Source organism: Urocampus carinirostris, chromosome 6, assembly GCF_059441175.1.
Source record: "Urocampus carinirostris isolate Australia breed hairy pipefish chromosome 6, RoL_Ucar_1.0, whole genome shotgun sequence".
Lineage (NCBI taxonomy): Eukaryota > Metazoa > Chordata > Actinopteri > Syngnathiformes > Syngnathidae > Urocampus > Urocampus carinirostris.
Window position 1 is genome coordinate 10,610,877 of NC_142354.1, and position 20,532 is coordinate 10,631,408.

Here is a 20,532-nt window from a genome sequence, read left to right on the forward strand (position 1 = left end):
AAATCATGATTAAAATAAAAGGATTTAGCAGACGAAAGCTAATTTTTCTAATTTCCTAAAACATTTTCTACCTAGATAAAAATAGATACTTAAAAAAAAATATTCCAACCGCTGCAAGATAGGATAATTTTGCTTATACAGGAATGTGGGCGTGGCAACTCAATCAATGGGGCGTTAGTATTGAATTTACGGTAAAATTGCGCTGGATCTTCGTCTTTTTATTTGTAAAATTATTTTTTCAATAGACCATGCCCAGAGGAGAAAGCAAACCTCTTTGACAGTACCTATGAATGGAGAAGGCGATGGGGTGGTTTGAAGCACAGAGACAAAATGGATCAAGAGTGTCTCGGCTAAGTGTTCATTTGCAAACCATCAAGATAGCAAAGGCCAAGATATATTAAAGCTTAAATGCTTCCAAAATTTGGTGTACATGTTTTCTTTTGTTTGTAGCTATTTTAATTAAATTGTTTTTTTGGGGGTTGGCTTCTATGCGAGTATATACGGTAATTTGTAACTTGTAATGCAATTTTCTTTGGTGTCAGTAATCTGAGAGGTAACAAAGTTACAACTTAAACGAAGCAACTAGTAACTGTAACTAATTACTGTTTTTCAGTCAGTGACAATAAAGACGATTCTATTTTCCTTCAAATAAAAAAAAAACTATATATAAGCACATAAACCAAAATTTTTGCCAATGGATTAAGATTTTGTTATTCTCAGTGTAATGTTCGGAATGTTGTCACCAAGATCAGGTATAAAAGTACTTGTCCAAAATTTAAATAAAAATGACGATGGCAAACTATCTGAGAGCATTAAGCTCCTTCTCACGTTTTCAAATGAAAGAAATAAAAATGAAGCCCCAAAAAATCCCTTAAAATCTAACAAAAAATGTTTGTTAGGTGCGTTCCTTATTTATTGATATTCTTAAACTTACGTGTTGATTATAGATGATGACACCGTGGTCACAAGTGGGCTTGTGGGTGCAAGCATGTTGGTGAACACACCAATTACAACCCCACCGACTCAGAACACAACCGCGACAACTGAAAATGGAGGACAACACAAAGTGGTGTTATGATCACATCACGCCCATCATTTTTCTTTTAATTACAAACACTGCAAAAAAAATAACAGCAGGAGCTAAAGCAAAAGGTCACTATAACATAATGATACTCACAGCATACTCCCGGAAAGATGCTTGACAGCTGCACAGTCAAAGAAAATGAAATCCCGCTCGGCAACAACGACATCGCCAAATCGAAGGGACAAGACCACCGTAACGAAATCTGAGGAGCAAAATCCAGAAAGAGATATCAAAAACATGCCCCGAAATGCACGACAAACACCAGAAAAGTACAATTAAAGTGTCACAACATTTAAAGATCACCAATTTTGAGAACATGATTGACATTTAAATATTTTCTGGCATCTGAGTGAAGTTCAGCTATGTTCAAAGAGCAATTCCGACACAAATAAAAATGATGATTAGGGATGTGCAGTATCTGTATTTTCCTTCCAATACCCAAAAGAACAATAATAATTAAAGAGGTAGAGAGGAGATACAACCAAGTTGGGCTACTACTTTAATACAAAATCAAAATATGTTAAAGTGAGGAAAATACATGTTAGAATCTTTCTAACATATAGTGTCGGCTGATTGAATATGATAGCATGGCGTCAGTTGACTAATCATCAACTCTTTTTTTCAGGCCCATAACCGCGACGTCAAAATTAGGCCCAATCCATATTCTGCATCTTTAAATTACACTGAAGCTCACCTATGTTCAAAGAGCAACGCCAACCCAAAATAATAATAATAACACAGTGATCCCTCTACTTACAAATGTCTATACATACGAAAGTTTCAGGTTAAGAAGTACCTGAATGGGAAACTACTGCCTCTAGTTACAAAGGCGTTTCAGGATATGAAGTCAAAATCACAGTACAGTACACGCGTCTGTTAACCCCTCCCAGAGTTTCTCGAACGTAAACAAACTGGCTATCGCTTCATATCTGCCTGGTAACCCAGTGCGCATGCAGCATGCTCTTTGTTTCACCCTCACGGTTAAGAGTTCAGAGAAGAGGAGAAGGAGGGGTTCCGGCAAGAAAGCCATCACTCAATCAGCCCATATGAAGACATTATAGCAAAATTCCAAGAAGTCTCAGAATTTCTAGAAAGGAATCACCCGGAAAAAAGCAGATGTCATTGGATCAGAGGCAAAAAGGGAAAAATTTATATTTTCATCATTTCATTTATTCTTTGTTTTTTACATTACGTGCCTCTTGTTTTATGTTTATTGTGTGGTAACTAATTTTATCATGCATTTGTTTCATGGTCTGATGCTCTTATGATTTAAAAAAAATATATACTGTACTTTTGTTGGGGTTGGAACAGATAAGTACATTAAAATTCAAAATGTGTCCCTACTTACGAAGTTTTAAGGTTACAAAAATACTTCCAGAACAAATTAAATCTGTTAGTAAAAGGTACAACAGTAGTAGAAGATTCGAGTTGAGTAGATGCACACAAAATCTCACCTTGCCCAGGAGCTACCGTCGGCACTTGGGTGCTGTGTGGCGAGTGACAGGTAACCCCACTTCCAATAACTGTAGCAGGGCTAGCGATCTCCTGGAAGAAACACAAATACGACTCGCCCATTTCTAACACGGGAAGCCCGGGAACTGACAAAGACACCTGCGGAGAGAACACAGTAGCGCCTTTCAAATGTCACATCACACTAGACATAAATGAAAAAGTAAGTCATTAAGGGAAACAAAGGCTATCAGGCGGCAGTAGCTCAGGAGGTAGAGCACTCCTTTTGGGACCGAGAGGTCACAGATTTGATTCCTGGCTAAAATGTCGAAGTGTCCTTGGGCAAGATACAGAAACCCCAATGCCCGTGATAAGCGCACCTGATTATAAGCCGCACCCACCACATTTCAGGAGGAAAACCGATTTTGTACATACACAAGCCGCACGCGGCCACATTGAAAAAAACGCGATTCAAACCCGAAATTAACCCATACCCAATAAAGTCCAAAAAACACAGCCGGCAAAATGAATGGAAAATGATACCGGTACTTAAAATTTAATGCAGACCTGCAGAGTCCGGGTGCCCGTTGAAAGTAATCCAAGAAAAAAAGTGTATATTTCCAAAGGTAAGGGTGGGAAAAATACATCCGCGTCCACAAAAACGTCTCACCTTTACTCCACTTCCCGTCAGCCCGCGTTTGCCCCGCCCCTTCTTTCTCATTTGCTCGTACAAAACATATCAGAATAAGTTTCTAAAATAAATACATTACAAAAATGTACAGTTGCAAATACATATTATACATGGTTACACATATTTACAAAGAAAGACGGTACACCGAGAGAGTTTTCAAAGCTTTAATAATGATATTATAACTTTCATCCCAAACCGTGCCTGTGAAGGGTAGCAAAACGCTACTAGCAACACGCTCTCAACACAGTAAACAGCTCTGTTAAAGAAACATAACGTACTTGTAATAAGCACAGTAAACCGTCCTTATCTTCCCCCTTATAAATGACGTATTCAAAATTGTCTTCCTTCAGTATGGGCAAGAGACTTTATTATGTAGACGTCATCGCACTCTCCCTTACTCAAAAACAAACTGGCATCACGCTCGCAAAGTAAAATTTACGTGCGGTAGCTCTGTTTCCTTCTATATCGGACTGCTTGTTTGCGTTTAGCTTGAAAGTTGCATCACATGCCTTATTTTTGCAATTTGCATGATGAGGATTTGTCTACGCTAATTTAATTTGTGCACAAGCTAAGAAGTAGCAGTCTAAATCTTACCTCTTGTACTCGAGCGCCGCTGGCGGCCGTTAGAAAAATTACATAAATTGGCCGCATCACTGAATAAGCCGCAGGTTTGAAAATTTGGGAAAAAAGTAGCGGCTTAAAGTCCGGAATTTACAGTAGATGCCTTGCATGGCCGACGCCGCTATCGGGGTGCGAATGTGTGTTTGACTGGGTGAATGTGAAGCACATTGTAAAGCGCTTTGAGAGGTTTTCAGTGACTTAAAAAGCGCTATACAGATGCAAACCATTTACCTTTCTTTTACATGTACAAAAGCAGAGCCTCAAGTTTAGCGTCACACTCACTTTTTTTTTGCAGTCTTGCTAGTAACTACTGCGTGTGTACATTTCTTCTATTGAATTGTGTGGTCTCAATTTTTTAAAGATAGAAATTTTATATTTTTGTAAATTCTGTGGGTAAAAAACAAAAACATGTGTCCTCTCTTCTTCTGACAATCTCGACATATTGAGGCTGTGAACGTTTTTCTGAAATCCACTTACTGTCCGACTTTCCCCCCTGCTGATATTGAAAGGATTGAGTTCTTGGACAGCCAAACATTGCTGCTCCATGTCAAAGCTCCAAAGCCATTGGCCAAGGTTCTGCCCGCGGCGGCACTCGGACTGCAAGACGCATCTGCAATGGATGGATCCAATTTTTCTGTTCTCTAATTGTGTGCATAAGTGAGTCTTAACCAAGTTTTACCTTCCCTGTAGGACACACCAGCCACAGTAGGGATCATGGGCCTGTAGACAGGACTGACAGTCACTGTGTTGCTCACATTCAGCAACTGGCCTCTTTTGCAGCTGAAAGCACAATAAAACCTCCCAAATCAGCAGCCAAGCATCTACAACAAGCTCCCGACAAACACTAAGTTGACCCAGAAAAATAGAAACAAAAACAAAAAAGAAATAGGACAACAATAGGAGATTATGCACAAAGATTTTTTTCTTGTGATTTTCTTGCCCTAGAGGAAAAAAACAAAGATTGTATGCTCACCATATTTGGAGTCATGATGAACAGATTTTTCTCCTCTTCATCCAAGATTAGGTCGGAACTGATGGCTGCGTTGTGTTGGATGGATATTACGGCGTATTCCTCCACCTCACCATTGGGCCCCAGGAACACCTGACACACGGAGAGTACAAACAAAAAATAACCCAAAATGCGGGAAAATGGACGGATCAATGACTTGGATTGATACAATTCACTAGGTTGTTTAGTGCGAAACCTCTTAATCCTTTTTTTGGGTCCTATTACAAAAATGTATTTATTTTTGAAAGCAATTTAAGGAAACAAGCAAAAAACAAAATTTTTCTTCAATTTATTAGTAAAAAATGACCATTTAGGGGTTGTTTTGTACAATATGAACTACAAGTTTTATTATATATATATTTTTTTATATTATATTATATTTTTTTTAATATTTTTTTTTCAAACAAAACAACCTTATAGATAAAACGTTTTTTAGACAAATGAATCCTCAGAAAAAAAAGCCTCAGTTCAGTTTAAGTCGTCAAATATGAATGCCTGATTGCACAACCTTATCTTGGGTTATTTTTGGAATGCAAACCCCAAAATAAATGACGATTAACATCTGATAAATATTCCCAACTTAAAAGAAACAGGTTGACAATAAGTCTAAAAGATGTTTAAAATATGCCAACATTAGGTTTTCATTCGATCTAAAAATAAAATATGAAAAGTGCATGCAAATGAAGAATGTATTTTTCAAGACATTGAAAAGACAACTTTTAGGTGTTGAATTTAGATCACATTAAAGGGGGTTAAAAACACCAATGAATATCTTTGTACTAAATTCGGCCCACATTGGATAGGCTTTTGGACTAGACCATAAGACATCTGGTTCTGGCCGGGTCACTTCCCACTTTTCTCAGACAGGAAAATACTTATTCACTAATTGAAGTCCCACTGGCCTAATGTATTAACAAGTATGGACTATGGATATAATCATAAATGTGGTATGAAATCCATAATACAGAAGCAGATTAGTTATTGACAGCCTAAGCATTATATCTTCCCATATTTCATTTACGAGACACAATCAATTTGATGAAATAATTCTATATCAGCATGCAGGCCGGCTCGACGATTTCACTCATGTGGCAACGTGAAGGGTAATCATTTTGTTTGAAATTTAACACACTTCTAATACGATTGCTGCTACAGCAAGAATAAGGTTTGGAAAATATTTTGGAGCATATAACAAAGCATTTTAAACAGGGGCATTTACAGTCATAAATAAGATTATGTTACAAAAACACCTTCTTTCGAGAAACATTCTGCAAAGACCTGACCTCAAAAACAAAGTAAAAAAAATGTCGTAAAGCCTTTATTTTCTTAATCTCTCATGTGATGCAAACCTAATCTCGTTTTGTGCTTATATATCTGGAGCACGTATGACAGCCCATCACAATTGTGTGACAGAAAGCTGTGTCCACCAACGATTTGTTTCCATTGCAGAAACAATTGTATTTCAATACTTAATTTTGCTCATTTTTAGCCTGACTGCAAGAAATTCACTTAAATGATAAGTGAGGCATCTAACTATGACAGACAGAAAAATAACCTAGAAAATAACATTGTGTGATTTTTAAGAAGTTATGCTGTAAAATACATATTTAGTCAATTCTAAAAGGTAATTTCTACCCTTTGTTGGAGAGAACAGAGGTCAAAAGTTCTCTGTAGGTTTTTACAGAGGTTTTGGCCCATTCCTCTATACAGAGCCCCTCTATGGCAATGATGTTTGTAGACTGTCTTAAACCCCCCTAAAGATTTTCAAAAGGGTTGAGATCAGGAGATTGACTCGGGCACCCTAGGACCTTTAAATGCTTATTCGTTACCAGTGTGTTTGGAATCATTTTCATATAGTTTCTACCAAAAAAGTTATTGTTTTTGTTTTATCCGAGCATAGCACATTCTAGTCGTCTGCTGGATCATCCAAAGGCTCTCTAGCAAACTTCAGATAGGCACGGACATGTACTGGTTCAAAGCAGAAGGATACATCTGGCACTGCAGGATTTGCCTAAATATTTTTATTTCCACACTGTAGTTAGGCTGTCTCATACACAAAATATCACCATTCTGAATGTGGACTTAGGTTAGAATGTCCATGCTTCTCTACTGATCTGTTCACAACATGCCAGTTTGGGAAAGGGTGTTTCGCAAACTCTGAGTGATGTCACGGTGCCCTAGCGTGTAAATGGCTGCCATTGTAAGACGGCTGTTCAGACATGGAGCTCAACCACACGCCACAAAATGACACAAAGAGCCGTGTGTCAGGGGGCCTGCTAAAAAATGCAAATTTGGGTTATGTCAAGGGGGATCTAAAAGCATCACCAACTGCTCATTTTCTTATTGGCTTTTAACTTTAAAAGTGTTCCCAAAGCAGTGAGACGGAAACAGAGATCTGATTTAATCAGACCGAATCCAAACAAGTTACCCAGTAGTTGATGAGCTCACAGTTCCCTTAACCGCGTGGGTCGTCAGGGTACCAGTGAGGATGCAACTCTGGACACCCTTCTCCACCATTGACTGTCCCTGGCCTGTTCTTGGGTAGTGGCAAAGGTGGCACAAGTCCCTTACTTAACGTTGTCTGCCCAATTCTTTTTCGGTCTTCCTATCCTCCATCCCTGTTGGACTGTGCCCTGGAGAATTATCTTGGCCAGTCCTGATTATCTTGTGACGTGACCATACCACCGAAGTTTTCGTCCGCGCAGTCGACAACAGTTCTTCGTAGGGTCCAATAAGCCCTCTGATAGTCTTGCGCACCGTTTCATTTGTCACATGGGCTAAGTGGCTGATGCCTATAGATTTCCTGTAGCATCGCATTTCCCTGGCCTGGATTTTCTTTTCCAGTTTTGCTGTGAGAGTCCATGTCTCACAAGCGTTGAGTAAGTTATAAGTAACCAACACTTGCATGAATCTGATCTTTGATTTCACTGAACTATGCTGATTTACATCCCAAACTGGCTTGATGCTTTGTCCAGGTGATTGGCCAGATCTCTGAGTTCATGATAGTCTCCTGCCAAAGCTCACTGAAACTATTCGTCAAGATGCCGAGTCAAACTGATGACACGGAGTTTACCCAATTCAACACTAAAATGTTTTATACCAATCTGTCTTATTCTCACAATTTACCGGGACCTGATGATGGCACACGTTTTGTTGACGTTAAAAGTGCATATTAATGAGAGCTGTATGCCAAGGGATGGAGCCTGATTAACAGTGGGTCTTTCAAAATAACCAAGCAAATTACTTTGGAAAAACAGACTTAATTTTTTCCTCAACTATGCTTTTCAACTACTAGAAAGATGATACAGCACACTTTGTCTGCCTCAACCATGACACCATCTGAACCGAGAAAAAAAACATGATTGCCGCGGACTGTCATTCAAGACCAACAAATTGTGTTAGAGCAAGGTTTACCTTATGCAGGTTCCCCTTGGAGTCTCCCAGGAAGGCAATGGTGTGTCCCGTCCTCACGCTCACCGCAACTGCTGTGAGCCGAGCAGATGGGCTGTCCAGAATAGTTTCTGTTTCCACGGCAATCCGGCTGCCCATTGGGCTGGGAGTGTGATCAGAACCGCAAGGGTATCGATCCAGGGTATTCTAAAAAGACCAGGTATAGTAAGTCACAGAGTTATGTGTTCGTCTTTTTCATTTTGATTTTCTGAACTCACCTCCAGCAAGTTGACGCAGTTGGACTTGACTTCATATTCGATGTAAGCCGCCTCCATTCCACCATCTCTGCCCATTTTTGTGTAGCACAAGTCCCTGGTTGAGTTAATCCTGCTGTCCATATCTTCCAGACGAAAGACGCACAGGGCTGAGTCTTCACTGGGCCGATTGGACGAAGCCAGCCGGGTGGAAAAAACACCCAGAACGATCTCAGAACCTTGACCCAGACTGCCGTCTTTGGAAAATCCTAGCTGGACGGCTTGAAGGAGGTTATAATTTTTCCCCGCCCGAGAGCGACACGTCAAGGGCACCTCCACGTAGGAATAATAAGCCTGGTCATCCAAACACACACGGGAAATGTAAGTGCGGTATTCCCTCGACTTTGACTTGAGGTCTCGCCTGTAGAAGAGGAAGTAGACGTGCTGACGGTGGGCGAAGGAAGCCACGAAATGGTGGTCGTACTCAGAGAGGCGGCCGGCCACCGCCAACTTAGCCGTCTCCTCGTATGAGAAGATGGGTTCTTGCTCCAGGTTGCGAGTTGCAATGGGTGGCTGACTACTGGTGTATCCCCGCCCCACAAAGAGCAACGGCTGCCTGAAGGCATGAGGCCGGACGACCAGGCCTACCGTGCTAACATCGGGGTGGTTGGCGGCCACGTACTGGGTGTCCACGGGCGTCTCGGTGGAGAACAGCACTTCACCCACGGAAGCCAGGCTCCGTTTCTGGCAGATCCCTTGGTTGATGCTGCCACAAGTGATGAGCTCCATGGAGTAGGGGTTGACCAACAAGAGCTTGTTGTGGTTGCTGGTGAGCTTCGCTTGAGGGCAGTTGCTCTCAGTCACAGGCGGCAGGCACTCCCCGCTGTCTTTGACCGGGCCGGTGCGGTCTTCCAGTTCGAGTTTTAGGAGCGCGTCCAGCTGGAACAAGAAGTCCCGAGCGCCAACATAAACGCGACCCGTGCCAGGGTCGGGGTGCAGGGCCAGGTGCTCAAATTCAGTGTCATTGCGGGCGAAGGTGGGATACGAGCTCCACGACTGCCCCCATCCAGGCACAAAGAGCGCCAGGGAAAGCAGCCACCTCACTGCTAGCCCTGGGAGACCACATATCACCCACGATGGCATTGTGGCCGATCTAACACATGGGGAGCAAGGAAAGAAGAAATCCCTCGAATTAACCACACTTCTGAATCTTCCCACATAGTTGACAGATTAAATCCGTATTTATTTTCTCTTTGAACCTATATTAAAAGGTGAAACCTTCGATTTACAAATCAATCTACGTTCCTACCTTCAACTATAGTCACAAGGTGTGGGTGGTGACCAAAAAAAAACAAAATACAAGCAGCTAAAATGAGATTCCACTTCCCTCATAGACAATCTGAAAAGCTTGTACATCCGTGAGGAATAGTAAAAACACTGCTCCTCCGCATAGAAAAAAATCAGGTGAGGTAGCTTAGGCATCTGGTTCAGATGTCTCCTGGATGCCTTTCTTCAGAGTTGCTCCGGGTATGTGCCACCATTAGGAGCCAACATAGTTGAGCTAGGACACGCTGGAGAAACTGTGTCTCTTAGATGGTCTGGGAAAACCTAGTGCTCCCTTTGGAAGAACTAGATGGGGGATCAAGAGGTTTGGGCTTCCCTGATTAGATGTGTTTTGTGTTAACAGAGCGGAGAAAGCATCAATATTGCTTCAAAGGTAAGATATAATCATTAAATACTTCACTGTGAAAAATCTTAAAATCACAATTAAGAGGAGGTTTAATAATTTTGTCCAACAAGAATATACTTTCTCTATTACAGTAATCGAGACTTACAAATAATGAGGAAAAGGTTCCTTCCCAGACAAAGCAGTTGCCAGCTGAGGAACTCTAAAATAGTATGTGGCCATACCAACTAAAATGTCCTGATTTGCACACATAAATGTGTTTTAAAAAGTATTTATATTACTTCCATGTTACCCTTCAAAAACATTTCACTGACTCACCATTTGCTTTCTCGGGTGTTTGACAAGGGATGCTGACCTTTCAATCTCCCAATAGTTTTTGTGGACATCATCTGAAACACACAGGGAAAAAAAGAAACACAAATTCTCATTAAATATATTTTTCAGGGGATCTTAAATGACTTCTGAGGCTTTTTGCAAGAACTACATGTTCACCCAAATTCTGAAAATACTTTTGAAATCCCTGCATTGCACAAAAGGCCGTGGGAAGTTTTTTTTTACCATTTAAATTCTTGTCACACTAACTACATCCTTGTTGTATGTTCGAAAAAAAGGGAGAAGCCCTCACAGTCCCCCAGTAAAGGCCTTAAGTAGCCTCCAGCGAGTTGGCCGCAGTAAAAGATCTTCAGCCATTGCTAGGAGACAATATACAAAAGATCTTCAGTTTCAGAATCCAAGCCAGAAAAAGAAGGAAAAAGGGGAAGATAAAGACCAAGAGAACCTGACTCCTTAGATTAACATCATCTACTCTTCCTCATGCCAACATGAAATATCTGAGACACTGAATCTTTGGAAGTCCTCACACTTGCGGAAGATTTAACATCTTACGCTATGTTTGTTTACCAAATAAGAAACTGTACAATCAATTATTTGTTGGTGATCATTTGTAATATCAAAAAACAGTTAGGAAATAATAGATTGAGTGCGGCAGTATCATTAAAAGACAAAAGTTTTTTTCAGCGTAGCACGTTGAACTTTTATTTTACACAACTTAAGAATATTTAAGCCATCATTAGTAGGTAATATGGCAGAAACATTATGTCCTTTTTTTTGAAAACAAAATTATGATTTTCGATTTTTTTTTACCATTAATAGGCATATTTCTGAGGATTTCCCAACCAAGCTTTCACGCAGCATAGTTCCCTTAACCGCATGGGTTGTTGGGGTACCAGTGAAGAAGCAACTTTGGACTGCTGTTGACAGTTCCTGGCCTGTTTTTGGGTCATGGCAAAGTTGGCACCAATCCATTTCTCAATGTTCTCTGCCCAGTTCTTTTTATTCCTCTCCTCTTCCCTTGGACTGTGCCCTGGAGAATTATCTAGGCCACTCCAGATGATCTTGTGACGTGACCATACCACTGAAGGTTCTGTCTGCGCACAGTGGACAACAGTTCTTCGTAGGGCCCAATGTACCCTCTGATGGTTTGGTTTGACCAATGGGCTAAGTAGCTGATGCCGATAAATTTTCTGCAGCATCAGATCTCCAAGGCCTGTATTTTTTTTCTAGGTTTGCTATCAGAGTCCTTGTCTTGTAAACGCGGAGAGAAGATGGAAGTAACCATCGCTTGCATGAATCAGATATTTGATTTCACTGCTATGTTCTTGTCCCTCCAGGTTGAAGTCTGGCAAGTGCTGCTGTGGTTTGAGCTATCCTGGCCATGATTTAAGTTTCTGACAGCTTTGATATGACAGCTTCAAGATATTTATATACCTTATTTTTGGTGATGGTTTGATTTAAAACATTGGGTATTAATGCAAAGACTATTATTGGCAGCTCAATTTTTAAGGACAAACTTCGAAAGTGCTGTGAGTGGCTAAAGAAAAAGTCAGTGCTAAATCCAGACCAGGGAACACAGTAGACGATCGGACGATCGGACAATCTTTCCTTTTTTGGAGAACTCGTTAGAGTCCCTTATGATATAGTATGGTCATATTATCCACCACTACCTGACAAACTCGACAGACTCTTGTTTCCTTAAAAAAAATCAAATAGCCACTATTCCTAAATGGGGCAATACTTGTCAGCCTCACTGATCACACAACACTAATGGAATGCGACTCATCAGAAAAAGCAAAAAGTATCCAGACAGTTGCTCATTAACGTTTCTGCCTCATCCTCTAATGACATTGGCTCATTTGAGAAAAACATGTTTTGGGAATTCAAATGCGCTGCCAGAGGAATAAGAGTTCTGGACTCAATAATGTCAGCAAACGGAAATTCTAGAACAATATTCTGATTGCTCTATAAACGATCCCAAGCTAGCACCACATCTTCACATTTTTTTAAAAGGGTCCACTAAAAGACAGTATAAAGATGGTTTTTCAATTTCAGGACATTTGTGAAATTGGGAAAGGTTTTACATCTTCGAGGTTGGCTCAAGTAGAATAAACTGGGGCTGCAACTAACAATTATTTTGATAATCGATAAATAGGTCGATTGTTCGATTAATCCGATTTTTTAAAAACACATTTTTAATCTCTTATATTCAAATATTGAAGTTTTGGACAGATAAAAAAATGTGCACAAACCAACGGAATATTCTACAATACAAAAGAATTTTAAAAATCTATGGTTTTGTCAATTAACTATAAACAAAAATACATAACATGTATGCTATACTGCAAATACGTAAGATACACTTTTTATACCACTTAATCAAAAGATCTAATTACATTTGGACTTATCATACAAAATAAAAATGGAAAGAGAGAAATACATTACATTTTATGTGTAGCAAAATTATTAGTAACCAAAAATGATCAAAAATGTAAACCCACTTCTAGATGTAAACAAATTTGTTTTTTGGTTAAACCTTTGAATACAATAAACATTCCTAAAGTGCAAATGAGATGTAATGTGTTTAGGAATCTGCACCTTGGGTTGAGTTAAACATGTAATTATTGTTATTTTCATTTTTACTTTATTTTACTAATTTATTTTGAGATTTATTTTCTCAGTATTTCTGCAGCAGTATCTGTAAATTTGGTTCACTTTGTAGTGTTTGACAGTTTCATGCCAATTTTGTTTGCAATGATGCCAATATTTTTTTAAAAATAAGATACTTTTATAAAATCGGTCTCACAGCGCCCTCTGCCAGACCAAAGTGGAACTACAACCCTACAACTTCACACTTATTTGCATTGATTTAGCGTGCATAGTGCCTCATAAATCGCGAGACACAATGAATCAATGAAGAAATTAGTTGCCAAAACCTTTAATAATCAATTGTAACCCATTTTGTCAATTTGTTGTTGCAGCCCTAAACCAAACTAAATGTGGCAGTGTGAAATAATTTACCACTTGAGGTCACTTTGTCATAGATTGGAGCTGAAGCGTATGCATTTGAATAAGTCCCATTACAGAAGCCCAAAATTCTAGACTTACTCTATATTTTTTTGATCAATCCAAGAGACCAAAGCTAAAAGACCAAACAAGTTGAATTTACTAAGCGCAACTACAGTCAACTGGCTACCTTTAGTAACTAGCGGGACAAGCTACTAAAAAGGCCAGTAAAAATAACACTAATTTTGTTTAAAATGAGAAAAGTCTTTTCATACCTGAAGGGGTCACTATATAATAGCTTTAGCTTAACTAAAAGCCTTTTCCCTCAGTTCCATAATCTAGCATGAATATTTGTAATGTTAAGAAAAACATTGAAGACTGTTTTTAACGAGGATCAGGAAATAAAGCATACACAAACTTACGTGTTTACCTGCCAAATTAGAGCGCAAGGGAAATCTGAAATCTGAGCGCATACATAAGACTTTATGCAAGTTGAGCCGCCGACACAAAGAACTTCTTTGTATGGGTGTTGAGGCGAATGTGGTTACCATAGTATTGGCCAGATAAGCCGTTTGAGTGATTCTAAGCAGTTGTGTGAGCTTTGCTAATTAAAGCATCCCACTTTGCTGTTGCACATACTTGATACAAGCGCTAATCAACAAATAAAAATACTTGGAAATATTCAACATAGCAGCTGAAGATGATGATATCACCAGCCTTAACAAAAGTTGCAGTAAGTGAAAGGGGACCACTGGATGAATGGAAGGCAAGTCAGAACATTTCAGGTTTTAGGAACTTTGCCCTAAGGAATCCTTTGCAATCATACACCTACCTCTAAGTTGTAATGGAAGACTTAGGACAGAGGTGGGCAAATTAGGGCTCGTGAGCAAGATAAAACTCTAAGGTCACCTAAGTTGACCTGCTAAACTAACAGTTAACAAAATAAAAGTACTAGAAATTTAAAAAAAATCTTGTTTTGGTGCCTCTCTTGTCCACAGTGTACCATTGTGCCCTCTTCATCATGCCATAAAAACAGTTTTTCATAAAACAAAGTGTACAAACGGCATTGTCTACATTCACATAATGTTATATTACTTTTTAATAAATCAAGGAAGCAAGGTTTTGGGAGCTCCGAGGAAACTGATGAGCAACAAGAATATGAGTATGGATGATAAGAGGGGACTGTATGAGAGTGTGATTGTGCCGACAGTGTTGTATGGTGCAGAGACTTGGAGCCTGAACGTAGATTTGAGAAGAAAATTAAATGTTTTTGAGATGAAGTATTTGATGAGTATGTTAGGAGTGACAAGATTGGATAGATTGAGAAATGAAATTGTGAGAGACAGAACTGGAGTAGTAGTGGAACTGAGCAAGCGTGTGGATAAGTGAGTACTCTGTTGGTTTGGACACATGGAGAGGATGGATGAGGAGCGAATGTTGAAGAGGATCTACAGAGCAGAAGTAAATGGAAGGAGACCAAGAGGAAGGCCGCGATTGACATGGATGGATGGTGTTATGAGTGCACTGCAGGTAAGAGGTCTAAATACAGTGGAAGCTAGAGCTCTTGTTGGTGATAGGAATGAGTGGAGAGGTGTTGTGAAAGGAGAGTGGGATGTTTGGACGCGTTTAAAGGGATGGTCAGGGCACCTGTATGATGCAGCAGGGGTAAACCAGTGAAAGCTGTCGGCCCTGCTGTTGAACAAAAGAGTGTGTTGTGTCACCCTGACCAGAGTGACATGGCCGCTTTCTCGTGTCCAGTTTCATCTGGAGGGACGAAAGCATGACCGACTTGGGTGCCGAGGTGCTTAACTTGTTTGGGTGTTTGGGCATTTGGGTTGGTCATGGTCCAAAAAATTTTGTGTGTGTTTTTTGCTACTTTTTCCCTCTTTATATTTTCTTTGTTTTTGTGTATGTGTTTGTCTTGCTGTCGGTCACCCCTCTTGAAGGATATGACCATGGTAGATAGATAGATAATAAAATTATTCTATTGTGCATTTTTCTGTATTTGCAATTTTCTTATCATGCGTTTATTCTATTCCTCAAGACATTAATCAAATGGTATGCAAAAGAAAACACGTTTGTGTTTTGAGTTTTTATCATTTTACCCAATTTAGCCCTTAAAAGGGTGAAAAGTACAATTATTTTAATTTGCTTAAATCCGGAGTGCCTTAAAACCAATTTGATGAAACGATATACAAATATTTTATAATATAACATTGTATGCATAAATGTTTACATGTATATTTATTTATGAATACATTTTTTTATTGTTTTTTTATCATGTATTGCCAAGGTATCAGATTCAAACTCTGTATCGGCAGATCCGAAAAACCAAATCCATCAATTATTTCTTTCCCTTCTGGCCCATCTGGTTAGCCAATTTTTTTAAATGAATGCGGCAAATGTTTGCCCACTCCGATCCAGGAAAATCAATGTAATAAAAGAGCAAAAACAATGCAAATGAACTGCTTCCTTCTGGTATCGGATGTAAAAATAATCAGATTCTATTGCAAACATATTAAATTGAAATTGTTTCCCTGAGCATAAGCTCTAATATTTAAAACTAATTTTTATAATGTATTTTATTTCTCAATATATTTATCAAGTAAAATGCAAAGAAAACACTGTTGCATTCTGAGTTTTTAATGCATACTATCAAATGTAGTGCTTATAAAAGGAGCATGGAATATTATTTTGATTTGATTCTGAGTGTTTCAAAACCAATTTAATGAAATTAAATATAATGTACAACTTTCTCATACATTGCAAAGGTATAGGATCGAGACTTTGTCTGCAGCAAAAAAAAAAAATCGAATCACTTTGCTTGTGCTGATTATCTTTTAATTCATTGTTGCCCACGACTCAAATATTAGCCCTCTACTGATCTAGAAAATGTAATATAATAATAATAATAATAATAATTTCCTTGTATTGTCATTCTGTGTAACAATGTACACAGAACGAAATGTCGATTGCACCTGACCCGTTGTAGCGAGCCGATGCAGCCGCAGCCAACAGAGGGCGCCGCCGACCACTTTTTAAGTCTTAGGAATCATAATAAAGCAAAAACAAAAGTGACGAAGATCACATACATATTCTGTACATATATCCATCCATCCATTATCTGCACCGCTTATCCTCAGTTGGGTCACGGGGGTGCTGGAGCCAATCTCAGCCTTCTCCGGGCAGTGGGCAGGGGACACCCTAAACTGGTTGCCAGCCGGTCACAGGGCACAAAGAGACAGACAAGTCACTCGTTCATCCACACCTAGGGACAATTTGGGCCTGCCAATTAACCTGAAACGCATGTTTTTGGAATGTGAGAGGAAACCGATGAGCCCGGAGGAAACCCACGCGAGCACAGGGAGAACATGCAAACTCCACACAGGAGATTCGATCTCATGGCCTCAGAACTGTGCCGCACACGTGCTAACCACTGCGCCGCCGTGCTCCCCCATATGGTATATATATTTTTGAAATTGCAAATTGTGTACGCCATATAACAATTTTAATACATGAAACATTTGTTTTCAAAAAAAGACTGATCTCATCTTTCGACTCTTATCCTAATTGTTTCGGTCACTGATAGCGGATGACTACGTCTTCGTAGATTGCCAATATTGTCATGGTACTCTACATAGTCTTGATGTGAGTAAATAGTTTCCGCATTGTGTTTAGAAGGTTTATATTTGTTTAACCATGAGGATTTTCAATCATCAATAAGAGGAGCAGTTGGCAGAGGTTGACAGTTATGAGATTGAGATGTTGATGATATACACTAAACATAAGGTTACTGTAACCTGAAATGATTGTAAACACAATTTTATACAGCACATTACGCAGTCACGAGCCGTGAGCACTCTCTAGTGGTAGCCTTTGGAACTGCTTGTGTATTGGATTTTACTTAGTATAGCGGGCAAGACTTTTCTTACAAATAACACTCGTACACTGAAATTTTCGTCTTTAGAAGTACCCTTATAAAAAGGTACCACTGTATTTTGACATTACAAAAAAATCCACAGAACTCAGGTGTTCAACTTCACCTTGTTCGCTCTCCAAAGCGCACTTGTATTTTTTTTTCGTCCCTGCAGCTACAAATTTCTAACAATCTGTGAAAGCTCACGATGCGTGTCCCATAATTCAATTGAACTCTGTGACAAGTAGAGCGAGCTAGTTCGCACTCGAATGCAGCACGAGAACGGCGACACTGTCTGCGGTCATGAGCGCAGTCTCACAACAAACCTGTTCTGCCACATCAAGCCACCCTGGAGCTGGACTGGCCATAATGGTGCGGGCTTGCCCTCTCTCAGTGAACACAGCCAAACTTATGCTGGCGGCGTTGCTCCAATCAAGCAAATGTGAGTCATAACCTGGCACCAAAACACTAAAAATGAAAGAGTAGCCAAACAAATGATGAATGTTGCTTTATTATTGGTGAGATCCAGCGACTGTATTGTCGATAATTCATAAAATGTTTTTATTTGTAATGCTGTAAAGTATTACCTTATAATTGTACCGTATTTTCAGCAGAATCAGGCATATTTGTTATTAGACGCACCCTTAAAATTAATCTTTTGTCATATATATTTCATATATAAGGTGCACTAGACTCTAAGGCGCATGAGTTAAAGCTACCGTGTTTATTCGTTAATAGCTGTTGGGTTCTTTATACACTTACGGTGTATTTTAGTGTAATGATTGATCAGGCCAAAATGGCAAATTTGTGAATGCATCGGGAATCAAACCCAGGTAGCGGCGATGAGAGCATCGACACTCAATAACAAGACCCCCAGTGATGCAGACGTCATACGAAAAATTGATCTCATCACACTATTCTTCTTCATGGTTATTTGCTTAGTGCATTATGTTCTACATTCTTACACGCTTAAACAGTCACTCAACTTCTTCACCTGTCCGTGAATAACGTTGCAGCTTAATATGTATACAAACGTAAAATAGGCTGTAAAGTATTTTGTTGAAAGACTTTGGTTCCCGCATTCTTTAACATTCATTTCTGGTGACAATGAGATAACGTCCAATGCCTTTCCATATGCCATTTGCACCACTGATGGTCTACTGATGAAGTGTTGGTACTATTAGTGTCACGAACCGGGTCGAATCCCGTTGCATGCAATGATGCAAACTCCTTTCAAATTTCTGACAAATTATGGGTTTTAAAGTGCGCCTCATATAGACGCTCCCCTACTTACGAACAAGATAGGTTATGGACTATCGATGAATTTGTTCGTAAGTTGCTTTAGTGCTAGGGTGTTTAGGCTTGTATAACCTGTATTGTTTTGTACTAAAAAATAAACATTCCATAAAATAATATGCTCTATAAAGATAAATAAGGTTTAGTTTAACTTACTTTTGGAACATGAGCTTCAAGATTTAGGCGACTTCCTTCTCCGTGGTAGAAAGGGGCCAAAGAAAAGCGTTCCGACAATTTTCTCAACCGCATAAAGCTTTTTTATTCCACTTTCGTTTCAAAAGAAACAGCTCGTCTCTTCTTTCCACTTCACACCAACCATATTGAATGGATGCACGATATATTAAGCAATAAAAATGTCAAAGTTCTGAGCACGCTGGAGATACAGTACAGTATGTTTACACACGTACTGTGACTGTGACAGGAAGAGGAACCCGGTGGACGGTGGGTGAGCTCTCATAGTGCCACACGCTGGTAGCAGCGGAAAGAAGCACGACAATAATGTCCTGTACTCGGGAAAAAAATGCACAATACAAAATCGAACTTCCAGCAATGTCCGGATACTTTGACATCCCGGAAAAAATTCCTGTTGTCCTAACACTTCAAGACACGCTGTTTTCTAACATCCGATTCAACAGCATCCCCATAACAATATCACTTTGGGAGACCTTTCATAGTTCCTGCTTAAAATCAAACAGAGACCTGATTAACCCCTGCCAGTATTTAACATTAGAATGCGTCCTGTGATGTAACCTTGAAAGCCGGCAGACTCCAAAAATGACTCAAGTCAAAGAAGACGTGCGACTGCATCAAAGTCAAAAGTATTTTACAACAGGCTGGCGGGACGCAGACATCCGCCTCCATGTTTGGAGGTCAAGACCAAAAATCTTGGCTCAGTCTTTGAAACAAGAAATGACCTCAGTCAGGTTAGACCAGGGGTGGGCAAACTTTTGGAGTCGTGGCCCAGATTGGGGAAAAAAAACTTGTCAGAGTGCCAGACCAGGAAAAAAATATTATTATGTTATTTTAATCATCCCGACAGAGTCTTGTATGCATCTATGAGTAAATATACAAGCAGAAAACATGTCAAGATTGCAAGTTATTAGATGGAGACTCTGTAAAGATGTCATTTTATATTCGTCAAAATTCATATTTCAATTCATCAAATTGGTTTTGTGAAGCAAAGTAATATATTGTCTCCCCTTTTTAAGCTCAACATTTGATAATATCGATCCATCCATTATCTGCACCGTTTATCCTGAGTAGGGTCACGGGGTGCTGGAGCCCATCCCAGCTATCTTCGGGCAGTGGGCAGGGGACACCCTGAACTTGTTGCAAGCCAGTCGCAGGGCACACAGGGACAGACAATTCGCTCGCCCATTCACACCTAGGGACAATTTGGACCGGCTAATAAACCTAACATGTATGTATTTGGAATGTGGGAGGAAACCGGAGTGCCCAGAGGAAACCCACACGAGCACAGGGAGAACATGCAAAACACGCACGGGAAGGTTCGATCTCATGACCTCAGAACTGTGCTGCACACGTGCTAACCACTGCGCTGCCGTGCTGCCCCATTTGACAATAATCAAACTCAAAATGCAAAAGTGTTAAAAGTGACTTGATTGACAAAAAAAAAACATGACACAAAAATTGCAATTCCTGGAAGATTGCACAATTAAAACATTATATTAAAATGACAATGACATTATTTGAACATACACAATGCAGTGCACAATGTTTTATAATAAATCTATCTTTATGGGGGAGGGGGCAAAAGAGGGCAAGGGGAAAGAATG

The 20,532-nt window shown here is 39.7% G+C and overlaps 1 protein-coding gene across 2 annotated transcripts in view; it reads right to left on the reverse strand.

The window, feature by feature from the left end:
* plxnb1b (plexin b1b) overlaps nucleotides 1–20,532 on the reverse strand; it is an 89,414-nt gene that overhangs the window by 39,526 nt on the left and 29,356 nt on the right. For both annotated transcript variants that reach the window (XM_088337828.1, XM_088337829.1), the window contains 9 exons: nucleotides 10,504–10,574; nucleotides 8,523–9,651; nucleotides 8,269–8,451; nucleotides 4,819–4,947; nucleotides 4,525–4,625; nucleotides 4,323–4,455; nucleotides 2,539–2,695; nucleotides 1,178–1,286; nucleotides 935–1,043 (listed from right to left, as the gene is read on the reverse strand). In XM_088337828.1, the coding sequence (XP_088193954.1) occupies nucleotides 935–1,043; nucleotides 1,178–1,286; nucleotides 2,539–2,695; nucleotides 4,323–4,455; nucleotides 4,525–4,625; nucleotides 4,819–4,947; nucleotides 8,269–8,451; nucleotides 8,523–9,641 (2,040 nt within the window). In that variant the 5' untranslated portion in view covers nucleotides 9,642–9,651; nucleotides 10,504–10,574. The remainder of the gene's footprint in view (nucleotides 1–934; nucleotides 1,044–1,177; nucleotides 1,287–2,538; nucleotides 2,696–4,322; nucleotides 4,456–4,524; nucleotides 4,626–4,818; nucleotides 4,948–8,268; nucleotides 8,452–8,522; nucleotides 9,652–10,503; nucleotides 10,575–20,532) is intronic.